Source organism: Rhodofomes roseus, assembly GCF_022264815.1.
Source record: "Rhodofomes roseus strain CIRM-BRFM 1785 chromosome Unknown C8Q71scaffold_7, whole genome shotgun sequence".
NCBI lineage: Eukaryota > Fungi > Basidiomycota > Agaricomycetes > Polyporales > Fomitopsidaceae > Rhodofomes > Rhodofomes roseus.
The window spans coordinates 1,171,647-1,191,887 of NW_025952963.1; the positions used below are offsets into that span (position 1 = coordinate 1,171,647).

The following is a 20,241-nucleotide window of genomic DNA, read 5'->3' on the forward strand; positions in this document are numbered from 1 at the left end:
TAGTGCAAAAGCAAAACCGAGGCCTCTGGAGTACGGAGGATACTTGACCGACGATGGTCCCGCCTATTAGCGGACTTGGAGGTAGCCCGAGCAACGTAACGAAGAATGAGCATGATATTTGGAGCACGGCAGCGGTATACATGTTCGCAACAGAATGGATGTGTAAAACACTGAGCAGCGTGTGGACCTGCACGAATAATCAGCTTCCAGTCCGATACGACGCCGAATGAATCGTGCAAGTGGAATGCGACTGCGGAAAACGTGTGACCTCAGCCTCGCCTTTAACTCTCCACGCGCACCCATCGCTTCGAAAATGCCTACAGAAGGCATGCAAGGACGAGCAGATACAGTGGGAGTGAGTCGCGAAGGACAGCTCGCCACCGAACGGTCCTCACATCGGGGTGCTTTATGTTACCAGGGTTTTCTTCTTCGGTCTCGCATAACATAGTCGCAGAAAACAAGACATCATTGACGACACTCACTATATACATGCAACGGTTCCACAGGAAATGTAAGTGATCCCCAGGTGATCCTGCGTCCTGGCCTCTCAACCAGAGGGAGAAGCAATCAGCATAGATTGTTTTTGAGACACTCTTCCGAAGGAGATTGTTCTACGACGCTTGTCTGGGCCATCCAATCCAAGGAGTAGCAGAGCCTCGAAAGGCGAGCAGGGGATCAGACAGCAATTTGAACGTCGAGGTTTTGGTGAAGAGACGTGCGCGATGCGACGCGCCTTGAAAAGTGCTCGGCGAGGACCGAAGCGCCGCTTCAATTGTAGGCGCCTACAGCAGCCCCCAAATAAGGCAATTCCCGACGCTCTTTGCCGGGCTTTCGTATCTCTGTCGGTGCTCGTCTCAGGCTACTCCGCGTCCATCTCACCGACGAGCGTGCCATCTTCGACCACCTATTGATCTGGTATACTGTGGACCTCGGACGTTGGAACTTATCTGCATAGGCCGGTTAGAACGACCTCGGAGGCCAGCTTGTAGCTCGAATACGACCGCCCCTCCCCATATCGAAAAGGTCGCGTCCAGAGCGCCTGCGGGAAACTAGCTCGCAGTGCTGAAGCAGTAGCCTACCAAGGATCATGGGCTCCGGGCTGAACGGCATCTTGCCACCATCGCCGGATGGAAAGGTTGTAGATGCTGCTCTAGCACAGTCTACTGTGCCCGTCGCGCAAGCAACAAACGGAGGCGGTTCGACGCTATTGAGTGTTTTCGGTGACAAGTGCGTGCCGACATACATTCCCCGCTGGCCGCGTTGCTCACGAACGGTTGCTCTAGCATAGTCCATACTTCCAAGCCGGGTTCGGCCTTGTGGTACGTGTACTATTCACTGCACGTCCTCGCCGGACACACGGCTGATGAACTATACAGGGTCTCGGCGCTGGCCTGAGTGTGTTCCGCCATGGTCTCGTCTACGCTTCCACGGCACTGCGACGCCGAATGCTCGTCTCCCTCGAGATCAATAACAAGGATCCATCCTACGAGTGGTTCCTGACATGGATGGCGGCCCGCTCAGTAGCAGTCGCAGAAGCCGGTGCGAAAGCGAAGCCCTGGTCTCCCAGATTCTGGACGCGCAGCCACAACGTGAGCGTGCAGACGGTACACGAACAGCGCAAGAATGGCAGCTCGAACGTATCCTTCAAGCTCGTCGCCGGCCCTGGAACACATTTCCTTCGCTACCGGGACGCGTGGATGCAGGTGAAGCGCGAGCGCGAGACCCGCTCGCAGCAACTCATGTCCGGAATCCCTTGGGAGACGGTCACGCTCACGACACTGTCGCGGGACCGGGAAAAGTTCCGTGAGTTGTTGGCCGAGGCGCGGGACATGGCCCTGCACGCACAGGAGGGAAAACTTGTTATACACACGGCTTGGGGCACTGAGTGGAAGCCATTTGGGCAGCCGCGGAGGAAGCGGCCGCTCAAGAGTGTCGTCCTAGCAGGAGGTGTTGCAGAACAAATCGAAGAGGATGTCAACGCTTTCTTGCAACGGAGAAAGTGGTACGAGGATCGAGGTACGAAGTTCATCTAGTCTCGCATAACACCGCTCATCTGTCACTACAGGCATTCCGTATCGGCGCGGCTACCTTCTCCACGGCCCCCCTGGCTCAGGCAAGTCATCCTTCATCCAGGCGCTAGCGGGAGAACTCTCGTACGACCTCTGCCTGCTCAACCTCTCCGAACGCGGGCTCGCCGACGACAAGCTGATTCACCTGCTCTCCAACGCTCCCGAGCGCAGCTTCGTCCTCATCGAGGATGTCGACGCTGCGTTCAACAAGCGCGTGCAGACGACTGCAGACGGGTACGTTTTTCGCCCTGAGCATCGAGTTTCTCCGCTGATAGCGGGGTAGGTACCAGTCCTCCGTGACATTCTCTGGCTTCCTCAACGCCCTCGACGGCGTCGCATCGGGCGAGGAACGCATCATCTTCATGACGACAAACCACCCTGAACGCCTCGACCCTGCGCTCATCCGCCCCGGCCGCGTCGACCTCTCCGTGCTCCTCGACGACGCGACCCCTGAGCAGGCACGCAGGCTGTTCATTCAGTTCTACGGGGGCTCGGACGAGGTAAGTCAGGACGAGCTGGCGCGCATGGGTACGCGGGTGGAGGAGATCGTGCGGGATGCAAAAACGCGGGAACGGAGAGCGAGCATGGCTGCACTGCAGGGCTTGTTCATACGGAGCCCTGTTCAGGATGCTGTGGCAGGCATCCAGTCACTGCTGTCCTATAGTGCACCTTAGGACATCGGAACATCGCCAAAAGTATATAGGGTCCTGGCCGTAGATGTTGCATATATTGCTACTAACATGCCTCGAAAATAATGATACCGTGACCCGAACCCTACGTATCGCATCGTGCATACGACAGGCTGGACATATCTCCATTGTGAGTTGCAAGTTGTTTCGCTCTGTCATGGTTATCAGAAAGTCTGGAGACAAGTCTGCAAATGGAGATATCGGATCTAGACGGTACAACTGAAAACATCGGCTACCTGGCCTTGATATCACAATTCACGTAACACATTGCATACAGCAACCAACGAAGACAGCAGAAACAGGTAACAGGAGCCAAACCGTACAACATCACACCCGAGTCCGAGTCATCCCTCACATCAAGCCATGCTCCTCCAATAGCTCCAGCCGCGCGACTTGTCTGTAGACGCAGCGTCAGCCCAACAGACGTCGTTGATTGCCTTGACACACACCTATCCCTCACCGCCTCCTGCCATCTCATGAGCTTCGCGAGCTCGTTGACCTGGAAGCCAAAGATCCGGGGGCGGTACCGATCCGCCTTCAGCGCGACGCTCGCGGTGCTCACACCCTCATTGCCCAGGTCCGCCGGGGGCTCCTCCTCGCGGACCTTCCTGCTCCGTCTGCTGCTCTCCGCGTCCGCGCCGCGCGTGAGGGGCGCGAACTCGACGGGACCGCTCTTCGGCGGGATCAAACCAGGGTAGACGAGGAAGAGGAGGTGCGGGAAGGATGTGCCGAAGTACGCGCCGTCGATGGAGCCGTGCCGCGAGGACTTGGGCGAGTAGATGTCCTCGCAGCGGCCGCAGTAGAGCTTGACGGACTTCTCGTAGGGCACGTCGGTGAGCCCGACGGGGAGGAGGGGCTGTTGTTGGCAGAGCACGCGTGGGCAGCGGCCGAAGTCGCCTCGCTTGTACTTCTCGAGCTGGAGTGGCGGATGCGATGAGTGGCATAGGTAGCAGAAAAGAAGGCAGGCATACCATCTTGGCAAGACCGCGGGCTGTGACAATCCACCTGGCGTGGATTAACCCGTAAAGTAGTCGCGCCTGGACGTCGAGAGTACCCCGGAACTCGTCTTGGATGTCGTCATCTAGACAGAGGTCCACGCGTGAATGTCTGCACAAAACTGGCATTAAGGTAGACTGACCGAGGTTGTCGGTAATGAGGTCTAGGGCTTGCGTATAATGCTGGACATCGGCGTTCAGACCGGTGAGGTTGAAACGGTCGAGAATGTAGTCCTCTTCGACTTCGCAGAAGTACTCGTTGCCCTTTGACGACAGGAACCACGAGATCCACTGTTACCATCCGTCAAGACAGCAACATGCAGCGAGTATAGTAGGATATGATACCGAGCTTCGCGTCGAACCGGTCAGGCATCGTAGACAAAGACATTCCAACGGTGGCTTACTTGGAGTAGTCCGAGTCGGAGCCGGTCGAGATGTCGTCCACTGTGCGTCGAATCATGTCCTTGTCAGTCTAGCAATGTCGCAGAGTCGCCTTCGAGTCGGAGACTGACTTTGGCCCTGAAACCCGAGAAGAATAAAAGGGAGGGATGAGCGAAAGGACGAGGGTGGATGGCGTCAAGAAGAGAGATGGCGCGGGCAGGCTCAGCGTGGTCGCGCGCGGACGTGCCTGCTCTCTTCAAATTCACTTTGATTTTGGACTTCTACGTGCTCTTGAGTCGGTTCTGCACAGCCTGCTACTCATACCCCGGAATCGAGCTCTGCAACATAGGGAGCGGCGCAGAAGGCTCTGTCGGATCTATGCTTGAGCAAAGTCAAGAGCGAAGACCTTGCCATACCGACTAATGCTGGGAAACGTCGCTGGGATGCCTTCTGACCTTCGTCCGCACACATCGACATTCGAACTAGAGTCCGACGATGAAGCCTCAGGCAAGCGGTCGGGGATCATCAAGTTGACCATTGACATACCCTCGTCACATCGACCGCAAGTCGCAGCAGAGCCACATCCAACCCCGAGATGGCGAACACCAGAGTTCATCTTCTATGGACTTGTGTTCTGCATAGTGGTCCCTATGCTGGTCTGGGTACCCATAAGCCTAAGCTCACGTATGTTTCCCTTGCCGTGAACTGCAGTTGTCGATGTTGATGTGGACGTGTAGCATCGCACCCAAACTACAGTATGTATCGTCGACGCCTACATCCAGGCTGGCTCTTTGGTAGGCAAATTGTGAGTCTCATTGTTTCGCTGCCCTGCAGCCTGGTTCCGTGGATTGAGCCTTTCCTTGACTGCGTTCATCACAGGACAACAGTGATGCCCAATATCGCTCGTTCCGCAATAACATTCCATCACTCGTCCTCCTAGCGTCAGCATTCCTCGGACTTAAGCATCTCTACACCGTCGTGCTTCGTCGTTCTCGGGATACCCAGCGAACTAATCGGTCCTACCTTATACCCTATTTATTCACGTTCTCACTGCTCATGCTCGCCGGTCTTCATGGCGCGAGTGTCCTCAAGGTCCTCCTGATCCTGACCGGCAACTACGCCATCGCAAAAGTCACGAAAGGATCTAAATTGAACCCCTTGCTAACTTGGATCTTCAACGGGGTTGTTCTGTTCGCAAATGAGCGAAACGAGGGTTACCGTTTTGCGGCTCTTCACCCATCCCTCGAAGCCTGGGTATGCTATTGTTCATTTGTATGCAATGGCAGGTTAACCGAGCGTTTTGCAGGACACTGTGACGGGGATCTACCCGCGCTGGCACGTCAGCTTCAATATAACCATGTTGCGGCTCGTCTCGTTCAACATGGACTACTATTGGGCCTCGAACAGGGCCGGCCCATCTGATGTGAGTAGTCATTCGTGTGTCTGCTTGTCTGCTGGCTCAGCGATATTAAGCCAGGTAGCCCCTTGACCGAGAAACAACGGCCCGTGATAGCTCATCCCCTCGACGCGTATTCCTACATGAACTATGTCGCCTACGTGCTCTACCCGCCGCTGTACATCGCAGGCCCCATCATGTCGTTTAATGACTTCATGTGGCAGGTGCGCATAGACCATTCGAACGTCTACCTCACCAAGCGCTCAAAGCATACTCGCAGATCCATCGACCTCTCACTATCTCTATGCGAGAAAGACTGGGCTATCTCGCGCGTTTCGTCATTTGCTTCCTGACCATGGAGTTCATCCTGCACTTCATGTACGTCGTAGCCATCAAGGATACCAAAGCCTGGGGCGGGGACACCGCGGCGGAGCTGAGCATGATTGGGTTCTGGAACCTGATCATCGTGTGGATGAAGGTGCGCTTTGGATGCCTCACGCACTCTGTTCACCATTTGACCGGGTTTTGGATACAGCTACTGTTACCCTGGCGGTTCTTCCGCTTATGGGCCCTGGCCGACGGTACCGACGCACCGGAGAACATGGTTCGGTGTATGGTGAATAACTACTCTACGCTGGGATTCTGGAGAGCATGGCATCGCAGCTACAACCTGTGGATCATTCGGCGAGTGTTCGCCTCTCACTACAGAGAACCCAATGTAGCTGACCACTCACGTCATGCAGGTACATCTACATACCGCTCGGAGGGACGAAGAACGTGGCCTTTACCTCGCTCCTCGTCTTCACCTTCGTCGCCTTGTGGCATGACCTTTCCTTCCGCCTGCTAGCGTGGGGCTGGCTCGTCACCCTCTTTATTCTACCTGAGTTGATCGCTCGTTACGTCTTGCATCCGTCCAAGGTTTGTCTCGTTCCTTATAAGTCGCGGACAGCTTCCTGATTAGTCTATGATTACAGTACGGAAGCAGGTCATGGTACAGACATGTCTGCGCCATCGGCGCTGTCTTCAATATGTTCATGATGGTGGCGGCGAATCTGGTCGGTTTCGTCATTGGGACTGACGGGGTCTCGTACATGCTACAGCAATTGCTTGGCACCGCGGAAGGTACGTATTCTCACTCGTGTATGTTGCGTCATATTGACGGCGCTCTGCTCCGATAGGCTTCCGGTTCCTACTGTTTGCATGTTTCTGTATGTTCGTCGCTGCACAAGTGATGTTCGAGTATAGGTGGGTCGCTGAATCTGTTGCTCGCCGAGGCGAAGTGTTGACACGCATACAGGGAAGAGGAGTTGCGTCAGGGCATTGTGCGTCGATGTTGACAGAGACGATAGACATCTTCCAAGGAGCGCGAATCCCTTCGCAGGGTGTCGGCAGCTCGTGCTATCGGCAGGATCACCTCTTGCCTGATCTCCGATTAACCTCCATTACGAATCACGTAGGTCGTGCAACTCTATCGTAAGTTGGACAGGCAGCCCAATGAGGGGCAGTACATAGTGTGCGCATGAATATGACAAGACCCAAACATGTCCGGCTACTCTCGCTTCGCGTCTGTGCTCTGGTCAACCGCAACGCCCATATTGCTCCATGTGAACACGAGGTCTCTCGCCTGGCTCGCTTCGGGACTCTTCGCTCGCTCGCGCAGAAGCCCCCATTGCACCCACCAGTCATCGGCATGATCCTCACAGTCATAGTCAAATGTGGCCCTCACGTCCCTCCACTGCGGTGTCTCTTCCTCCCCGTCCTCTGCGGACATGACGTTCTTGCCCGCGCGGTACCTCTCCTTCAGTCCCTCGTCGCGCGCCTGCTGATGGGGACCGTCCTGCAGCGTCATGAACCAGATATAGCCGAGCTCGACCTGGTGAAGTGTAGCGCAGCGTTTCTGTCTGATGTCCTGGAATGCCCAGAGGAAGCTCGAGATCTGATCCCGGCTGCTGAGATGACAGAACAGTTTGCCCAGGACTGCCGCGTCCTCGACAGCCATTGCGACTGCCTGGACCGCGATGGCCTTTGGGAAACACCGTTGAGCACGTCGCTCACGATGATCCGGACGTTGAATGCTCACCGGGAATGCATGTGCCGCTTGGCCGATGACGACGAAACGTGCGCTGTCGTGCACCCAGCTTTCCAAAGGACTATAGTCTTTGATCACTGTACGGACGGCGTTGGTGGCGCTGTCTGCCACGAGCCGTACACTTCGCTATATGTGAGACACGACTGCGTGGCGAAAACCCGCAGAACATACCGGGGGTCGCAAGGGCTGGGCACCAGTGCACTGAGGTCCGTGCACGGGGCGTCTCCCCATGTTCCCTCGGTTGCAGGATCGCGGAGGATGAACTCAAGGGCGACTTCCTTTCGTTGATGCTACACAGTACACTGTCAGCCATAGTTGGACGATTGCAAGAGTCTTCGAGACTTACTATTGGCCAAGCCGCCGCACCGCATCCGTTACCGAAGCCCGCGAATATCACGTTCTGGGATGAAGAGTGGTCGGCAAAGTGTTCTAGACGCGATACGCAACCTCACTCACGTCTTCCAGATCCACGGCTTGTCTGATGGCATCGGGCATCTCTTTCGTGGCAATGGTGGTACTGAACGTTGCACTAGAACAAACACTGGTGAGTGTCAGACATCGTTTAGGGACAGCTGACTTCACTGGATGACGCTCATGCCCACTGGTGTACCTCGGTCGTGCTGTCCGACGAGTACATCTCGGCTGATGCCAGTTTCCCCATCCGCACCAATGATCACGTCTGCTGAAAGGGTATCGCCTGAAGCCAATCTCACTTGGCCAAGATCAGGATCGATGCTAACGACTTGTGCATCATAGCGGATGTTGACACCATGGGCGACAGCTGCATCCGATAGAATGCGATGAAGCTCTGCGTGCTATGGCAGTTTATGACGTAGAAGAGGTACGCAACCCATACATCGCTCACCGTTGTCAACAAGAACTCCCCTCGCATCTCCTTTAGGACCTCATAGTCCCAGACTTGTGTGCCGAGCAGTTCCTCATTCTCGACTACGTGGGATCAGTGGGCTTCGAGATGTGTTTCAAGAAGGGACACATACGTCTTGAGAACAGAAGTATACGGGAAACTAAGCCCACGTCCTGTAACTGTGGCTTCAAACCCCAATTGGAGAGAATCTTGGTCATATTGGGCGGTATGCGTATGCCATGGTGTCCGCTCTAAATGGTCATGATCAGATAAGTGCCACAGAATTATCCTAGCATTCTATACTCACATTTGATTGTCCGTCGTCCTTCTCCAAGACGGCGACCTCGTGGCCAACGCGAGCGAGGGCTATAGCGCTGGCTAGTCCAGCGATCCCTTTTGGCTCTCTGCTTGACTGACAATCACTTGTACAGGTAATAGAGGCGTGCTTACCTCCTCCGACTACCAAGAAGCGGATCCGCAACGGCGCTTCAAGCGGCATGGTCAGTAGTGTCTGTACTCAAAGGCATTGTCAACTGTGCGCAATATCAATGAACCGCAACAACTGGCCTCTCCGCTCATCGTTATCTGGGGTTGTGAAAAGATAGAAGCACAGTATCGAACAGGACCACAAGATACGACCACAGCAATAGCCACCCGATGAAACGGAGGCGTCGGGAGCAAGGCGACTCGGACCAGTGGACCACGGTGTCCGACCACCACTCCGTCATAGCCGGGGATGTGACATTGCGCTGGCGCGGTAAAACCACGCTTCCTCAAGGTCTTGACTACAGGGTCTTTGGTAGAGCCAGACACACGATCATACTAGATCTGTACTCGTGGAGACTAATCACTACTAATCCTCAGAGGGTGCTTCGGCCTGCTTCGGCAAGCACGAAGGGCAGAGATAGATAGATCAGGTCGATCAGGAGCCATGGGGATCACACAAACGCGATAAAGTATAAACTACGGACGGCAGTTCATCAGTTTTGCCCACCCTCGATCTAGCCAAATGCGCTAGGAGGGACCCACCGAATTGACACTGCAACGCTCCGACTTGGCTCCGACTACAACCAATTCACCGTGGTGGCCCTGGTGGCAGACTCCTTCCCGCCCTCACCGCACGTGCTCGGCCCTGGTGGGTGATATCCTGCGGCCTCGTGCGTCCGGCACCCTTGTATCAAGCTTAGGTGGCAAGGGGACCATTTTGAAATGTACGCCAGTTGCTGGGATCGCGAAATCGGCCCTGCCGTGCCCAGACAACTCTGTAGCTTGCCCACAGCTTACCCAACAAGTCGACTATTATGATGGCCACGAGCAGGCCAGCCGCCATGAGGCAAAGAAATGACAGCGCTTGGATTTCTCAGGCACGGGTCTCCGGAGCTAGGGGCCCACGTACGCGTATGCTGGCCATGACCTGTGCAGCTGCAGTATCCTTTAGTACAATCATGACATATGAAGTTGCCTATTGGCGAAAAGCATGCATGCATGTCTGCAGTATTCCTAGCAATTTCTAAGGCGATACCGTCGATGTCATCGTGATTCGTGATACTTAGCTGCATTCATAGCCTGGCCACGGTTCTCCACCGCCAGACACGTAACAATCATTGAATCAACGCAAAAGGCACATCTGAACAAGCCTGGACCGTGAGCGCGTGAGCAAATAACCCGTGGAGAAAGGTGGAGAAACGGAAGGGAACAGACTGATCGATGCCACTACGATGCCACGTTGTGCGGGTTGACCCACGTCCACGGAATCTTTCAGCGGTTGTAATTACAAACTGTACGCTCGCATCGAGGTATGTATGAGCACTCATCTACATATATTAGCCTTTGATTGTATAGAGAGCTACAGAAGCCATGTATCATAAGCTGAAACGACCCCAATCAGTTCTCATCAGATATGGCCTCAGACCATTGGCAGACTCACCCGCGAGAGGATGCATCCAGAGGGAGGGAAGCGAGGCTCTGGCGAGGCTTTTCGACGGTACGTTGCAGAACGGGATACAGTCTATCTTTCCTCGAGTCCATCATCAGTCATCATTGGTCGTTAAGATATAGCGGTACAATGTATGAATCGACAGGAGAGCAAGGAACAGTGGTCGTGGATTATATGGTGCACAAAGCCCGGCAAGAAACATGACAATCAGTAGAGCGGTAGAAATACGGGACACAGAAGACGCGAGATACAATTCGTATAAAGATATAATTATCATGGCTTCTGTCCCTGATATCGTTTAATGAGTTCCCGGAGTCGTGCTTGTCCAAATGCGAGATCGCCTTTCGCGACAGGAGGCTTGGTCGGGTCCTCCTTCAAGGTCGGCAGTGATGTCTCCACCTGCGCAAGGCGAGCAGTGTTCAGCTTGTTAGCTTTGTTTCTATCCATGAGAGCTGGTGCGGGTCGAGAAAGTGACGCAGTGGATGAAAGCATGGGTGTCGCGAGGGAGGAGGATACGACCGCAGGGACAGAGGTTGACTTGATCATCCTAGCACGTCTAGCGGTCAGGTCCGCTACGGAGACCGGCTTTGGGTCGGACGTGATGCCAGCGAAGGATACACCAGCCTTAGTAGTCTTCGCGGGCTGGCTACGCAACGGCCTCGTCACCCCTTGAGGCATCGGTCTGCTAGCTGCGTTCTTGACCAGCGGAATGTCCTTCAGACGTGCTATGTCCCTGGGAGGACTGGTTGGCTTCGGCGGATCGACCTTGCCTTGTTGCTGGGTTGCAGACGCCCAGATGGCGGCTACCGCAGTGACCTTGCCTCCCTTGCCTCCACGAGCTGAACGAATGTCGTAGCGCACCTCAGAATCTTGCGGCCGGGGGGGATAGATAGCTAGACGGGGAGAGACAGGTGATTTCAAAGCTCGTGCATGCTCGGCATGGGCGGCCTCAGCAGCCTCGCGTCTCTGTTGTTTCTGTGCACGGTAGGTTCCCATTGGCATGAATCCTGATGAACGAGGGTTCGGGGCTGCAGAGATGTCACGAGGTGTCTCAGTCTGTGGCGTGCCCTGTGACGCATCGGCACTGGGCTTAGGCACGTCATCTTTGCGCTCGTCCAGTTCGGCAGCCTGGTCATCGCGCGCGGGGAGTTTGGGGCTAGCAGGAGGCTTGCTCGACTGCGATGGATCATCCTTCCGCATGCTCCCCAGCCACGCAGCTACTCTCCCTTGGGCGTCCTCGCGGACGACGTCCGATAAGTCAGCTACAGGCGCTGGGCTGAGAGGGGGCGGCGTGCCCGACTGCGGGGGGACTTCCGGCTCGATGCTTCCTAGCCACGCAGTGACTCTGCCTTGCGCAGTCTTCCGCATGCGATGAACGTCCTCGTCCTTGCCTGCGGCCCCATTGCCTCCGCTGCGCTTCCCACTCCGCCTCTCCTTATCCTTGTTCTTGTCCTTCGACTTGCGCGTCCCGGTCGAAGAGCTGGACTTCACGTTCTCTTTGCTCTTACGGCTCACCCTGCGCTCTGTCAAGGCTCGGTCGTCGTCGTCGTCGAGGTCGGGGTCATGAGGGGGCTCGAGGCTCTGTCCTACATGTAGAGTCTTCACCTCGGCGTCTAGACCCGGCAGCGTAAGACTTGAGATCGCGGAGTCGTTGGCGGGGTCAACCTCTGCGGGGCGCGGGATAGTAATGGGCATGACCGAGCGTACATCCGGAGGCCGCTCCGATCTCTCCAACTTGCGCGTACCGACCTCCGCCAGGAGCTTGGCCTCCAGTGCATCCAAACCACTCAATCCGCCGCTGACGCCGAGATTATTCCTGGGCGTTCTGAGAGACATGACAGCGGCCAACGTCGGTGTAGGGGGAGTGTCGTCGGCAGCTGCTACATCAGGTGGGAAGAGCGTGTCCACCTTCTGGCGCACAGGGCTTGGATATGCCCTCAGTGTATCCTGAGGTACGCGAGGGAGCGTCTTGTCCCGCTTGTCCATGGTCGGACTGCCGCCAGGCCCAGACATGTCCGCGTTTTCGCTGTCGACTTGCGCGGCGATGCGCTCGAGCTGCTCGACCGGCGTCGCCGTGGTGAACGGATCAATCGAGAAGGAGTGCTTCGGCGAGAGCATCGGTCGGGGAGACACTACGCCTTGGGAGTGCGCGGGTGACACTGTCAGATTTATCGTTTGCGGACGGCGTTGCGGGGTACGGGGCGATGAGGTTGGGCTATGTGCTGGAGACGCGTGGGAGACACTTGATGGGATGGGTACGGGGTCGGTCGGCGAGAGCAGGGCAGCAGAGGCGTGCGCTTCGGACGTGGTGGGCATGGCGTACCTGTGCGCTGGTGGCGAGGCGGAGCGGTTCCGCGAGGACATGCGGAGATGCAAGGCGATGCGCGAAGCACGCTCGCCTTTGCCCTCTTCGCGCTCTGCCACAGGTTGTGGGTGGTTGCCAGTGGGAAGTGGTAGCAGTGGCTGCTGCACGGGAACCAGGGGCAAACCAGACGGCAGGCCATGGAAGGACTCCGAGGGTATCGGTTCGGCACTTGAAGGTCGTGGCGGAGGCTCATATGGTGCACCAAGGGACTGCGGCACCTGCGGTGGATGCTGATAATAATACTGCTGGGGTATCGGAGGTGATAGTGGTGGAGACATGGGTGCGACAGGTGATGCGTAGTAATAGGGACTGTGAACCGGAGGAGGCAGCCAGACTTGGCCTTGGTCTATGTAGGGCATCGACGGAGGAGACATCGGAGGGGCGTAAAGGGAGTATGGGCTGAGAGGGCGGTCCATGAAAGGCGGAGGGGACATCGCGGAGGTGTAGTGAGGGTCGAGCACGGGCGCGGCATATGCTTGTGGAGGCGGTGAGTGGGCCAAGTACGGCTCTGGTGCTGGAAGAACAGGTACTGCGATTGGGTCCAGGACGGTTACAGGGATACTCAGCGTGATGTCTTTGCTGTAACGTGTGTTGCAAACGTCAGAACGACGCACGCACACTCTGGATCAACTACGCACCTGCCTATCCCCATGGTCAGCTTGATGCTGACCGAACAGCGAACCTCAAAAAGTGCATCTGCCATTCGATTGACTTCTTCGTCGCCTTGTCGCCGTCCTCCCTTGATACCCCTGGCATTCCTAGGAAGATCGAATACTAGGGTAGCTACGCCCTCAGCACCTGGTGGGATGATGTATTCCGGCCCGCGGAAGGACACTGATGTCAGCGTATCCGAGATCTGCAGAGGTTGTTTCTGGTTCGGAGGTTGGCTAGGCAAGACAAGATCCCTCATCAATGATACGGAGAGTCCGGTATTCTGCGGAGTTCGTCTTGAGTATAAGTAGGTCTGCCAGCGTAATTCCTGACCTTCTTGGAAGAATGATTCTTGACCTGCAGCTCAACGCAACCGGCTTGCCCCGCCACCATGAAGCCGCCGACCACTTTGCCTTGAGCCCAAATCTTACCATTCTCTCCGACAACCACCGCCTCCGGCTCGCCGCGGAGAAGCTCTTCATCAAAGCTCTCTACTACATCCACGGGCTTCTTGTCAAAGACGAGGCGGTTCTCGCCCTTCCAAAACACCCCGACGGTGGCCCGAACTTCGTACCTGACGTGCGCAAGTCCGGAACCAAAGCTGATCGCTGACGGCGATGACGAGGGCAGCGGCAAACGGAATAAGAAGGTAGTGATACCACGACGCGCATGGTAGTAATGAGAAGGGAGGGGAGGATCGCCTGGGTTGGGATAAGGATGGACGGAATTGGACGGCGGAAGTCCTTGACCCTGGAAGAGGCGTCTGGTATGCAAGAATGTTGAGGTCGCAGAATGATCCCGCGATGTCAATTCTGTGAATCATTGACGTTGAGAACTACAAAGCACCTTGCACTCTGCGCACGAAGACGTACCCTCTACTGCGAATAACTCTACCATGATCACCCCGATACCCAGACCACGGTCGGATTTGCACTCCATCTCCATCTTGCCGGTGACCACACCACCAGCGACGAAGGTACTGTCCGGAAGTTTCAGGGAGACCTTCACTTTAGAGTGGTTAGGCGAGGCGTTCATTGCCTCCAGTCGACCCTGTTTCTCCATGGTGGGATAGTGTGTGGGTCTTGTTGTATGGCTGAGTTGGACAACGAGCGGGCATCAAGCAGATAGTCACTACTGAGCAAAGAGCATGGACACTCAGAGGCGAATGGTCTGCGCCATCTCCTGACCCGATGAGCAGACTTAGCAGAGTAGCGACTTCAAACTGGGCAGGGACAACGCCTCTATGACGGTATACTCCGTAACGGGTATCTCTTAAAATAACCGTTGAATTCAACTCAGATAAGACTGTAAGCTACGCAATCGAAGATCCCACATTCGAATGCTATCACTGCCTTATCATTTGTTATAAGTTAGTGATTTCCACGGAAGCGTTCCTTTGCCTCACGTCTTCAGCGTGTACTCCGAACGCGTACGGTGCAGATCGACCCCACTATATAATGACAGGTAGATTTCACCTCCATGGAGCTGCTGATACCAAAAGATCCATACTGTCTATATTTCAGAAATGGCCGGTCGGTGGGCCCCAGCACAGTAGATACTCAAGTACAGTCACGGTACGTCCATTCACTTATGCATCAAGATGTCACAATTCTGAAGCTGTGGAATTGTTCCCGTACTCGACAGGTCGGTATCTGCTTCGACGAAACATGCATCTGACATAAATCAAAATGACTAGTGTGACCTTACGACCATTGGCCCAGATGTGACGTGGTTGTGCGTCCAGCTGCGATTGAATCAACATGGCATTGTACACGTCGTACTGTCTTACTCTCCAATATATGCAACCTGCCGTTATGGTAAGCGGGGCTTCGGGTTATTGACGGCTGAAAATACCTTCCTGTGATGCTGATTGCACTGCACCAACAGAGACAATATGGAAGCTGAAGCTCTGAGTGCGTGCTTGAACACATCGTTCCTCGAGCAAACAAGACTGGAGTACATGCCCGCAGCTCAGAACATCCAAACAGTGACGTTATGGACGTCAAGAGATCGTTCAGAACGTTTGAACTCGATTATGAAACGAGAGACAGCGGAGGACGATAAGATACAAGCGTGCGAAGGGGCACCTATACGAGACTGTTGTGTCGTGGATCACGCTGACAGCATCGTGAAGAGTGGTTCAAGGGGCATTCTCTACAAGCCCAGGCATCTAGACCTGAGAAGGTGAGCACCTTCCCGGTGCCGAGTGACGAGTGACGAGAAGAGCTTACCTATACCGCGAGACCCCACATATATAATTGCTCCCTGGGCCTAACCCCATCCGCGTGCTCGAGGCCGTAAGCCCTCGGAACCTCATTCAAGCTCGTCGGCCGGTCGAGAAGGGTCACAATGTCACTCAGTCTACCCGAATATCCGGGCTGGCCGCCTGGTCCGTCGAACGCCGCACTAACTCCACCCGCACGGATACCCTCTTGTTTGTCCTGGGAGTCGTCGAGCTCCTCGCGGACAGGCACCTCCACCGCGTCCCTGGACGCTTCTGCCGAGGAGAGGCAATAGAGTGTGCCGGCGGCGACGGTTGCGCGAAGACGAGGATCTTCGCCTTGCGGGCTGCCGGCAACGCCGATTTCGTCGAGCAGCGAGATGATGTCCGAGAGGTTCCTCGAACATCTCTTCTCCTTCTCCACTATCGAGATAGCATCTCCAGGGGCGTCGGAGCCGTGTTCGAGATCTCGGAGGTTGCTGCCAGATGAAGGCCGGACCCGAGGAGGCGGGTAGGATACCGGAGCCTTCGCGGAAGGAAGCGAGAGCCTCGAAGCCCCCGCCGCATGGCTCAAACGGGGATCTGGTAGAGCGGGAGGGGAACATGTGATCGTGTCGCGCTGCGCGATGTGAAGAGGGAGCATAAGAGGACGGATGCCTCGAGGGGGCGCAGTAGCTGCCGAAATTTCGCGTGAAGCGCGGCGGTCGACTTCTTGGGGCAAGAGGAGGATCCGTAGTCTGGGGGGACACTCTGATATTCTCTCTACAGGAGCCTTGCAGACGGTCTCCTGAGGTCCCTTGCTGGGCGCGGAACGAGCGCTGTCACGGTTCTGCTCTTTTGCTGGATTCGAGAGTGTTGCTTTCTCGGATGTTGACCGCGCTGCATCGGTCAATCCCCGAATGTCTCTTCGGTACAATCAACACTCACCGGCAATGCTCACCGTGCGATTTTCTCTGAACTCTCGGGTCCGCTGACGCCTAGGTGGCGTCGAGCTCGGCGCATAGATATCGAAGTTGTACAGATCCGGGGCTGCATGGGCGCTGTCGACAGATCCCTTTGGTTCGTCCGCGAAGTGGGACTCCGAGAACGCGCCGAAGGGATCAGGCGTGTGCGTCAGAGGGGCACAGGGGTTGCCTGAGTAGTCGCATGCAGAAGATAGGAGGATCGGGACAAGGTTCGACGACCTGCGAGCGAGAGGAGATGGGCAGGGAGACAGCTGGGGCGGAAACTCGATCGGCTTCGGAGCGACGTGTAGGATGCCAACGTTGTGTGCGTCTTCGACCGACGATACGTTCTCGGAACCTCCGATGTTGACCTCGAGTTCTCCCAGGTATGGAGAATCAACTGGTGTGGGCGGAACAGATGTCGCCGCTGTTGACGCCACCGACGTTCCAACCGAGTCGGACAGAGATGGGCACGATGACGACGGAATTGGGGATGAAGGCAGACTCGGAGCTATGCCTTCGCTGATGTTGCAAAGCTTCTCAGATTGCAGACGAGCACCCTCTGAAATCGTCCCGGCACCGGCTTGGGGAACACTGCCCTCGACGACGTCGGCCATGGTATCGCCTGTACTAACTATCATGAACACCATGATGCGCCAGTGAACAAGTCAACAGGTATGCTCACCGGGGATTTCCACCCCTTCGATACACCGGCGTTGATTGTTGTGATTGTCAGCCTGTACAACACGTTCTTCGTGGATAGCGGTGAGCAGACGGATAGGATCTGAGGGATCCGTACTCACCACGACCGTTTACTGTAGGCTGCGCACTACTTGCTGTTCTGAGATCGTATCTGTTCGCAGGGAAAGATGGTGCAAGGATGGGATAAGGCACGATGATTGATTCAATGTCTTCTTCGTTCAACTTCGTACGCCGTAGAGTGATCCAGACCCAAAGAGCAAAGAGGGACTCGATGATCGAGTAGAGGAGCTGAGTAAGTCGGAGCATGGCATTACCTTACGACGTTTTCTTCTGGTCTTGAGTACTCGAGGGTGAGGATCAAAGTAACACGTCTCGTTCTAAATGCTGACTTCCTGATTATTATATTGCTGAGGCTGACTACTGGACTGAACTGCAATGCCTAGTGCCCGCCGTCTGCAGCTGCTTCGGCTCTTAGTGGCTGACATCCCCGTTCGTCATGCGGGCAACCTCACAAATTCATTCGTCGAATACAAAGGATATTGTTGCTGCGACGCATTTGCTGTGACGATGAGAAACAGCATTTAAGCTTACTGAGTACTAGACGAGTCCCAGCCTGATCCAACTCACTCTAACGACAAACGTCCTGATCTGATCTGCAAGTGCCAACGATCGTGGCCTTGGAGCCGATCATCACTTTTCCCCGATCTCATTGCCATGAATGACAGTTGACTGATCCTGTCACCTAATTCAGTACTCAACTTCATGCACTCCCGCTCCGTCGGCATTATTTGGTACTCAGATCATTATGGGCCAAATTATTATGTTCAACGCCGTCGACAATCACCAAGGCGGCTTTGTCGAGATACTTACACATGCCCCCTCTGGCTAGGCTGATTTGTGACCTTCGGTCCGGACTGGCACAAGATTGGTAAGACTCTATCTGCGCTTTCCGTACGAGATACATTGAACGCTCATCGCCCCTTAAGCTGAAGGTCATTTTGCATTAACCACGGAGAATCGAGCGCCAATAGCTACTTATGAAGGCGGTGGCAGTCGGAGCTGGCCAACGTGGCATTTTGCCTGGCGACCTACCATCACCTCTGGTCGCTGTCGTCGCCATGTCTTGACTATCCTCCGCCGTCAGACGTCATACAGGTGAGCTCTGCTTTATGCTTTCGACCCACTCTGATGCGTGTTGTTCTCACAAGCACTGGTTGGTTTGGCCACTGGCGCCGCTGGGATCACTGGAGGGTTGGCTCTGCGAGAGAACCCGGGTTTACGAGCGCGGCTGGGTTGAACTAGATCTGTCTCATTACTGCATGATCGCCAGTAAAGGCGGGCGCGTGTTCGCTCGCCTCTCCTGGCTCTTGCAGTACTTAGACATAGCTATGTAGACGTGCCTTTTGAGATAATCCATATTCGCCGAATCGCAGGCGTTGTCAGGTCAATGCTCGCGAGTCGTAAGTGTCTATTCCGTGTTGTGTTTGCTTCTCAATGTCTGCATCATGCGGGGTCGCGGGTGAGTGCTTCGCTGCGCCTGCATCCCAGTCGCAGAGAGTACGTGCTGCTTGTTAGCCAGAGAGGATCCCATTAGGGTAGTGCAATCAACGCGGAGACGCTGGCGTATTTGGCAACGTGGGCGCAGCCTTCGTGCACCTGATACCCATCTGGAAGAGTAACTGCGCGTCGTACTCCTGTCCATCCTCCAAGGTGCAAGAGGATTGTTCCTATTCCTATCACACGAGCCCTTCCGCGACCTGAACAACCACGCAAGTCTTCCGGAAAGCATTCAGCAGCTATACGCGGTTACATGTCCTACCAATCCTGTGAGTACGGGGTGCTTTCATGGCATGTGGCGTCACAGGCAGTCTCTTATGTTGCTTCCCAGACGTTCCTACCATGTTTCTGCGTGGACAGCGCTCCACCACAGGCGGTATCAGCCGCGTTAGACCCACGATCAACACGCGAGACAACTACACATCGGTGAGTCTGACCGGATGGACGTGAGAGATGCGAACCGACATTCGGCATGGGCAGAGAGACCCCGAGAAATGGACCAAGGAGGACGTCGCCGACTATGTTGATCGACACTCTGATGATTTCGCAAGCAAGAACAGAATGCTGGCTATCATTAGAGACAAGTCCCTTACCGGCCTTTATTTTGTCCAAATAGACCACGAAGGCTTGCGGAAGGAGAGGTACGAAGTCTATATATCTGCACATCAGCTATAATTCACATAGTAGTCGTTGAATGGCCGAGCAGTTTCATATCCGGAGACAGCGATCTGCTGAAAGACCTGATAACACTTTCGGATCTGCTCAAGAAGAAAGCCAAACGGACGAGTCCTGTGCAGCAACGTTCGCCGCCGACGGTGTGGGCGATCTGGCCCAACTTGAGAGGCGAGCCCTCGTCTCAGGATTGACTGTGAGTCTGGAGTAGTCATGTCATAGCCATCATGTAGTCCGAGTCTTAGGCTCGGACCATGTCGTGGCTCGCATTGAATACGTTCCGTTCCCCATTCGTACCACTCTTCCTTATGTTTCCGTGCATGACAGAGAAGGGTGTGTCCGTTGATCACAGTGTTCTATGTAATGGCGGAGGACAATCCTGCCGGCGGCATGTAACCTGACCCATGCGTTGTATAGGAATAGTCCCCGTCTGAACATGTAGCGGGACTATCTCTTTCACGCTCTACTCCAGTGTACCTGGATTCTCAATTGGCTGTCCTGTCTCGCATATTGCTGTGGTCCCGTGAGCTGCATGCCAATGCTGACAGAATACCTCAGGGCGAACACGGGCGGATGCGAATGACCTTCTTGCACTCGAGAACATGGCGGCCGGCAGTGCAAGGGCCGCGCGTCACCTTCTGCATTCCACGATTGTCGGGTCTTTGGATGGCGGCAGATAGCAGCCGGTATGAGAATTGGGCCAATAAGT

The 20,241-nt window shown here is 55.3% G+C and overlaps 7 protein-coding genes across 7 annotated transcripts; 3 read left to right on the top strand and 4 right to left on the bottom strand.

Annotated features, from left to right (window-relative positions):
- The first annotated feature begins 823 nt into the window (after positions 1-823).
- C8Q71DRAFT_752144 (BCS1 N terminal-domain-containing protein) lies at positions 824-2,847 on the top strand. Its single transcript, XM_047923355.1, has 5 exons — positions 824-1,227; positions 1,289-1,319; positions 1,377-2,016; positions 2,066-2,303; positions 2,353-2,847. Exons 1-5 carry the CDS (start codon positions 1,088-1,090, stop codon positions 2,741-2,743), a joined length of 1,440 nt encoding a protein of 479 aa, XP_047780536.1. The 5' UTR covers positions 824-1,087; the 3' UTR covers positions 2,744-2,847.
- A 262-nt stretch (positions 2,848-3,109) lies between these two features.
- C8Q71DRAFT_705080 (casein kinase II, regulatory subunit) lies at positions 3,110-4,213 on the bottom strand (the record flags this gene model as incomplete). The annotated part of the gene is made up of 6 exons (XM_047920426.1): positions 3,110-3,155; positions 3,208-3,674; positions 3,730-3,839; positions 3,897-4,044; positions 4,099-4,102; positions 4,158-4,213. 6 exons carry the CDS (start codon positions 4,211-4,213, stop codon positions 3,110-3,112), a joined length of 831 nt encoding a protein of 276 aa, XP_047780537.1.
- Positions 4,214-4,357: 144 nt separating this feature from the next.
- On the top strand, positions 4,358-6,958 carry C8Q71DRAFT_538922 (MBOAT-domain-containing protein). The gene is made up of 11 exons (XM_047919220.1): positions 4,358-4,818; positions 4,872-4,939; positions 5,014-5,388; positions 5,441-5,557; positions 5,608-5,754; positions 5,811-6,008; positions 6,066-6,214; positions 6,274-6,448; positions 6,505-6,652; positions 6,709-6,775; positions 6,828-6,958. Exons 1-11 carry the CDS (start codon positions 4,557-4,559, stop codon positions 6,865-6,867), a joined length of 1,746 nt encoding a protein of 581 aa, XP_047780538.1. The 5' UTR covers positions 4,358-4,556; the 3' UTR covers positions 6,868-6,958.
- Positions 6,959-7,079: 121 nt separating this feature from the next.
- On the bottom strand, positions 7,080-8,983 carry C8Q71DRAFT_704899 (FAD/NAD(P)-binding domain-containing protein; the record flags this gene model as incomplete). Its single annotated transcript, XM_047920418.1, has 10 exons — positions 7,080-7,553; positions 7,611-7,740; positions 7,791-7,909; positions 7,966-8,019; positions 8,091-8,136; positions 8,202-8,434; positions 8,485-8,567; positions 8,618-8,735; positions 8,792-8,877; positions 8,935-8,983. The coding sequence occupies 10 exons, from the start codon at positions 8,981-8,983 to the stop codon at positions 7,080-7,082; spliced, it is 1,392 nt and encodes a 463-aa protein (XP_047780539.1).
- Positions 8,984-10,693: 1,710 nt separating this feature from the next.
- On the bottom strand, positions 10,694-14,498 carry C8Q71DRAFT_856558 (uncharacterized protein; the record flags this gene model as incomplete). Its single annotated transcript, XM_047927315.1, has 4 exons — positions 10,694-13,364; positions 13,424-13,719; positions 13,770-14,248; positions 14,309-14,498. The coding sequence occupies 4 exons, from the start codon at positions 14,496-14,498 to the stop codon at positions 10,694-10,696; spliced, it is 3,636 nt and encodes a 1,211-aa protein (XP_047780540.1).
- Positions 14,499-15,667: 1,169 nt separating this feature from the next.
- C8Q71DRAFT_906402 (uncharacterized protein) lies at positions 15,668-17,617 on the bottom strand (the record flags this gene model as incomplete). The annotated part of the gene is made up of 3 exons (XM_047928923.1): positions 17,405-17,617; positions 16,585-17,352; positions 15,668-16,536 (listed from the first exon to the last, which is right to left on the bottom strand). The coding sequence occupies exons 2-3, from the start codon at positions 17,249-17,251 to the stop codon at positions 15,668-15,670; spliced, it is 1,536 nt and encodes a 511-aa protein (XP_047780541.1). The 5' UTR covers positions 17,252-17,352; positions 17,405-17,617.
- Positions 17,618-19,202: 1,585 nt separating this feature from the next.
- On the top strand, positions 19,203-19,726 carry C8Q71DRAFT_856560 (uncharacterized protein; the record flags this gene model as incomplete). The annotated part of the gene is made up of 3 exons (XM_047927316.1): positions 19,203-19,286; positions 19,341-19,501; positions 19,567-19,726. 3 exons carry the CDS (start codon positions 19,203-19,205, stop codon positions 19,724-19,726), a joined length of 405 nt encoding a protein of 134 aa, XP_047780542.1.
- Positions 19,727-20,241: the final 515 nt, after the last annotated feature.

Excerpts from the sequence above, each read along its gene's own strand:
- C8Q71DRAFT_752144 (XM_047923355.1), top strand. The coding sequence starts at position 1,088 with ATGGGCTCCGGGCTGAACGGCATCTTGCCACCATCGCCGGATGGAAAG. Across the intron at positions 1,228-1,288 it reads TTGAGTGTTTTCGGTGACAA|TCCATACTTCCAAGCCGGGT; the intron begins GTGCGTGCCGAC and ends GCTCTAGCATAG. Across the intron at positions 1,320-1,376 it reads AAGCCGGGTTCGGCCTTGTG|GGTCTCGGCGCTGGCCTGAG; the intron begins GTACGTGTACTA and ends TGAACTATACAG.
- C8Q71DRAFT_538922 (XM_047919220.1), top strand. The coding sequence starts at position 4,557 with ATGCTGGGAAACGTCGCTGGGATGCCTTCTGACCTTCGTCCGCACACA. Across the intron at positions 5,755-5,810 it reads TTAATGACTTCATGTGGCAG|ATCCATCGACCTCTCACTAT; the intron begins GTGCGCATAGAC and ends GCATACTCGCAG. Across the intron at positions 6,776-6,827 it reads CAAGTGATGTTCGAGTATAG|GGAAGAGGAGTTGCGTCAGG; the intron begins GTGGGTCGCTGA and ends ACACGCATACAG.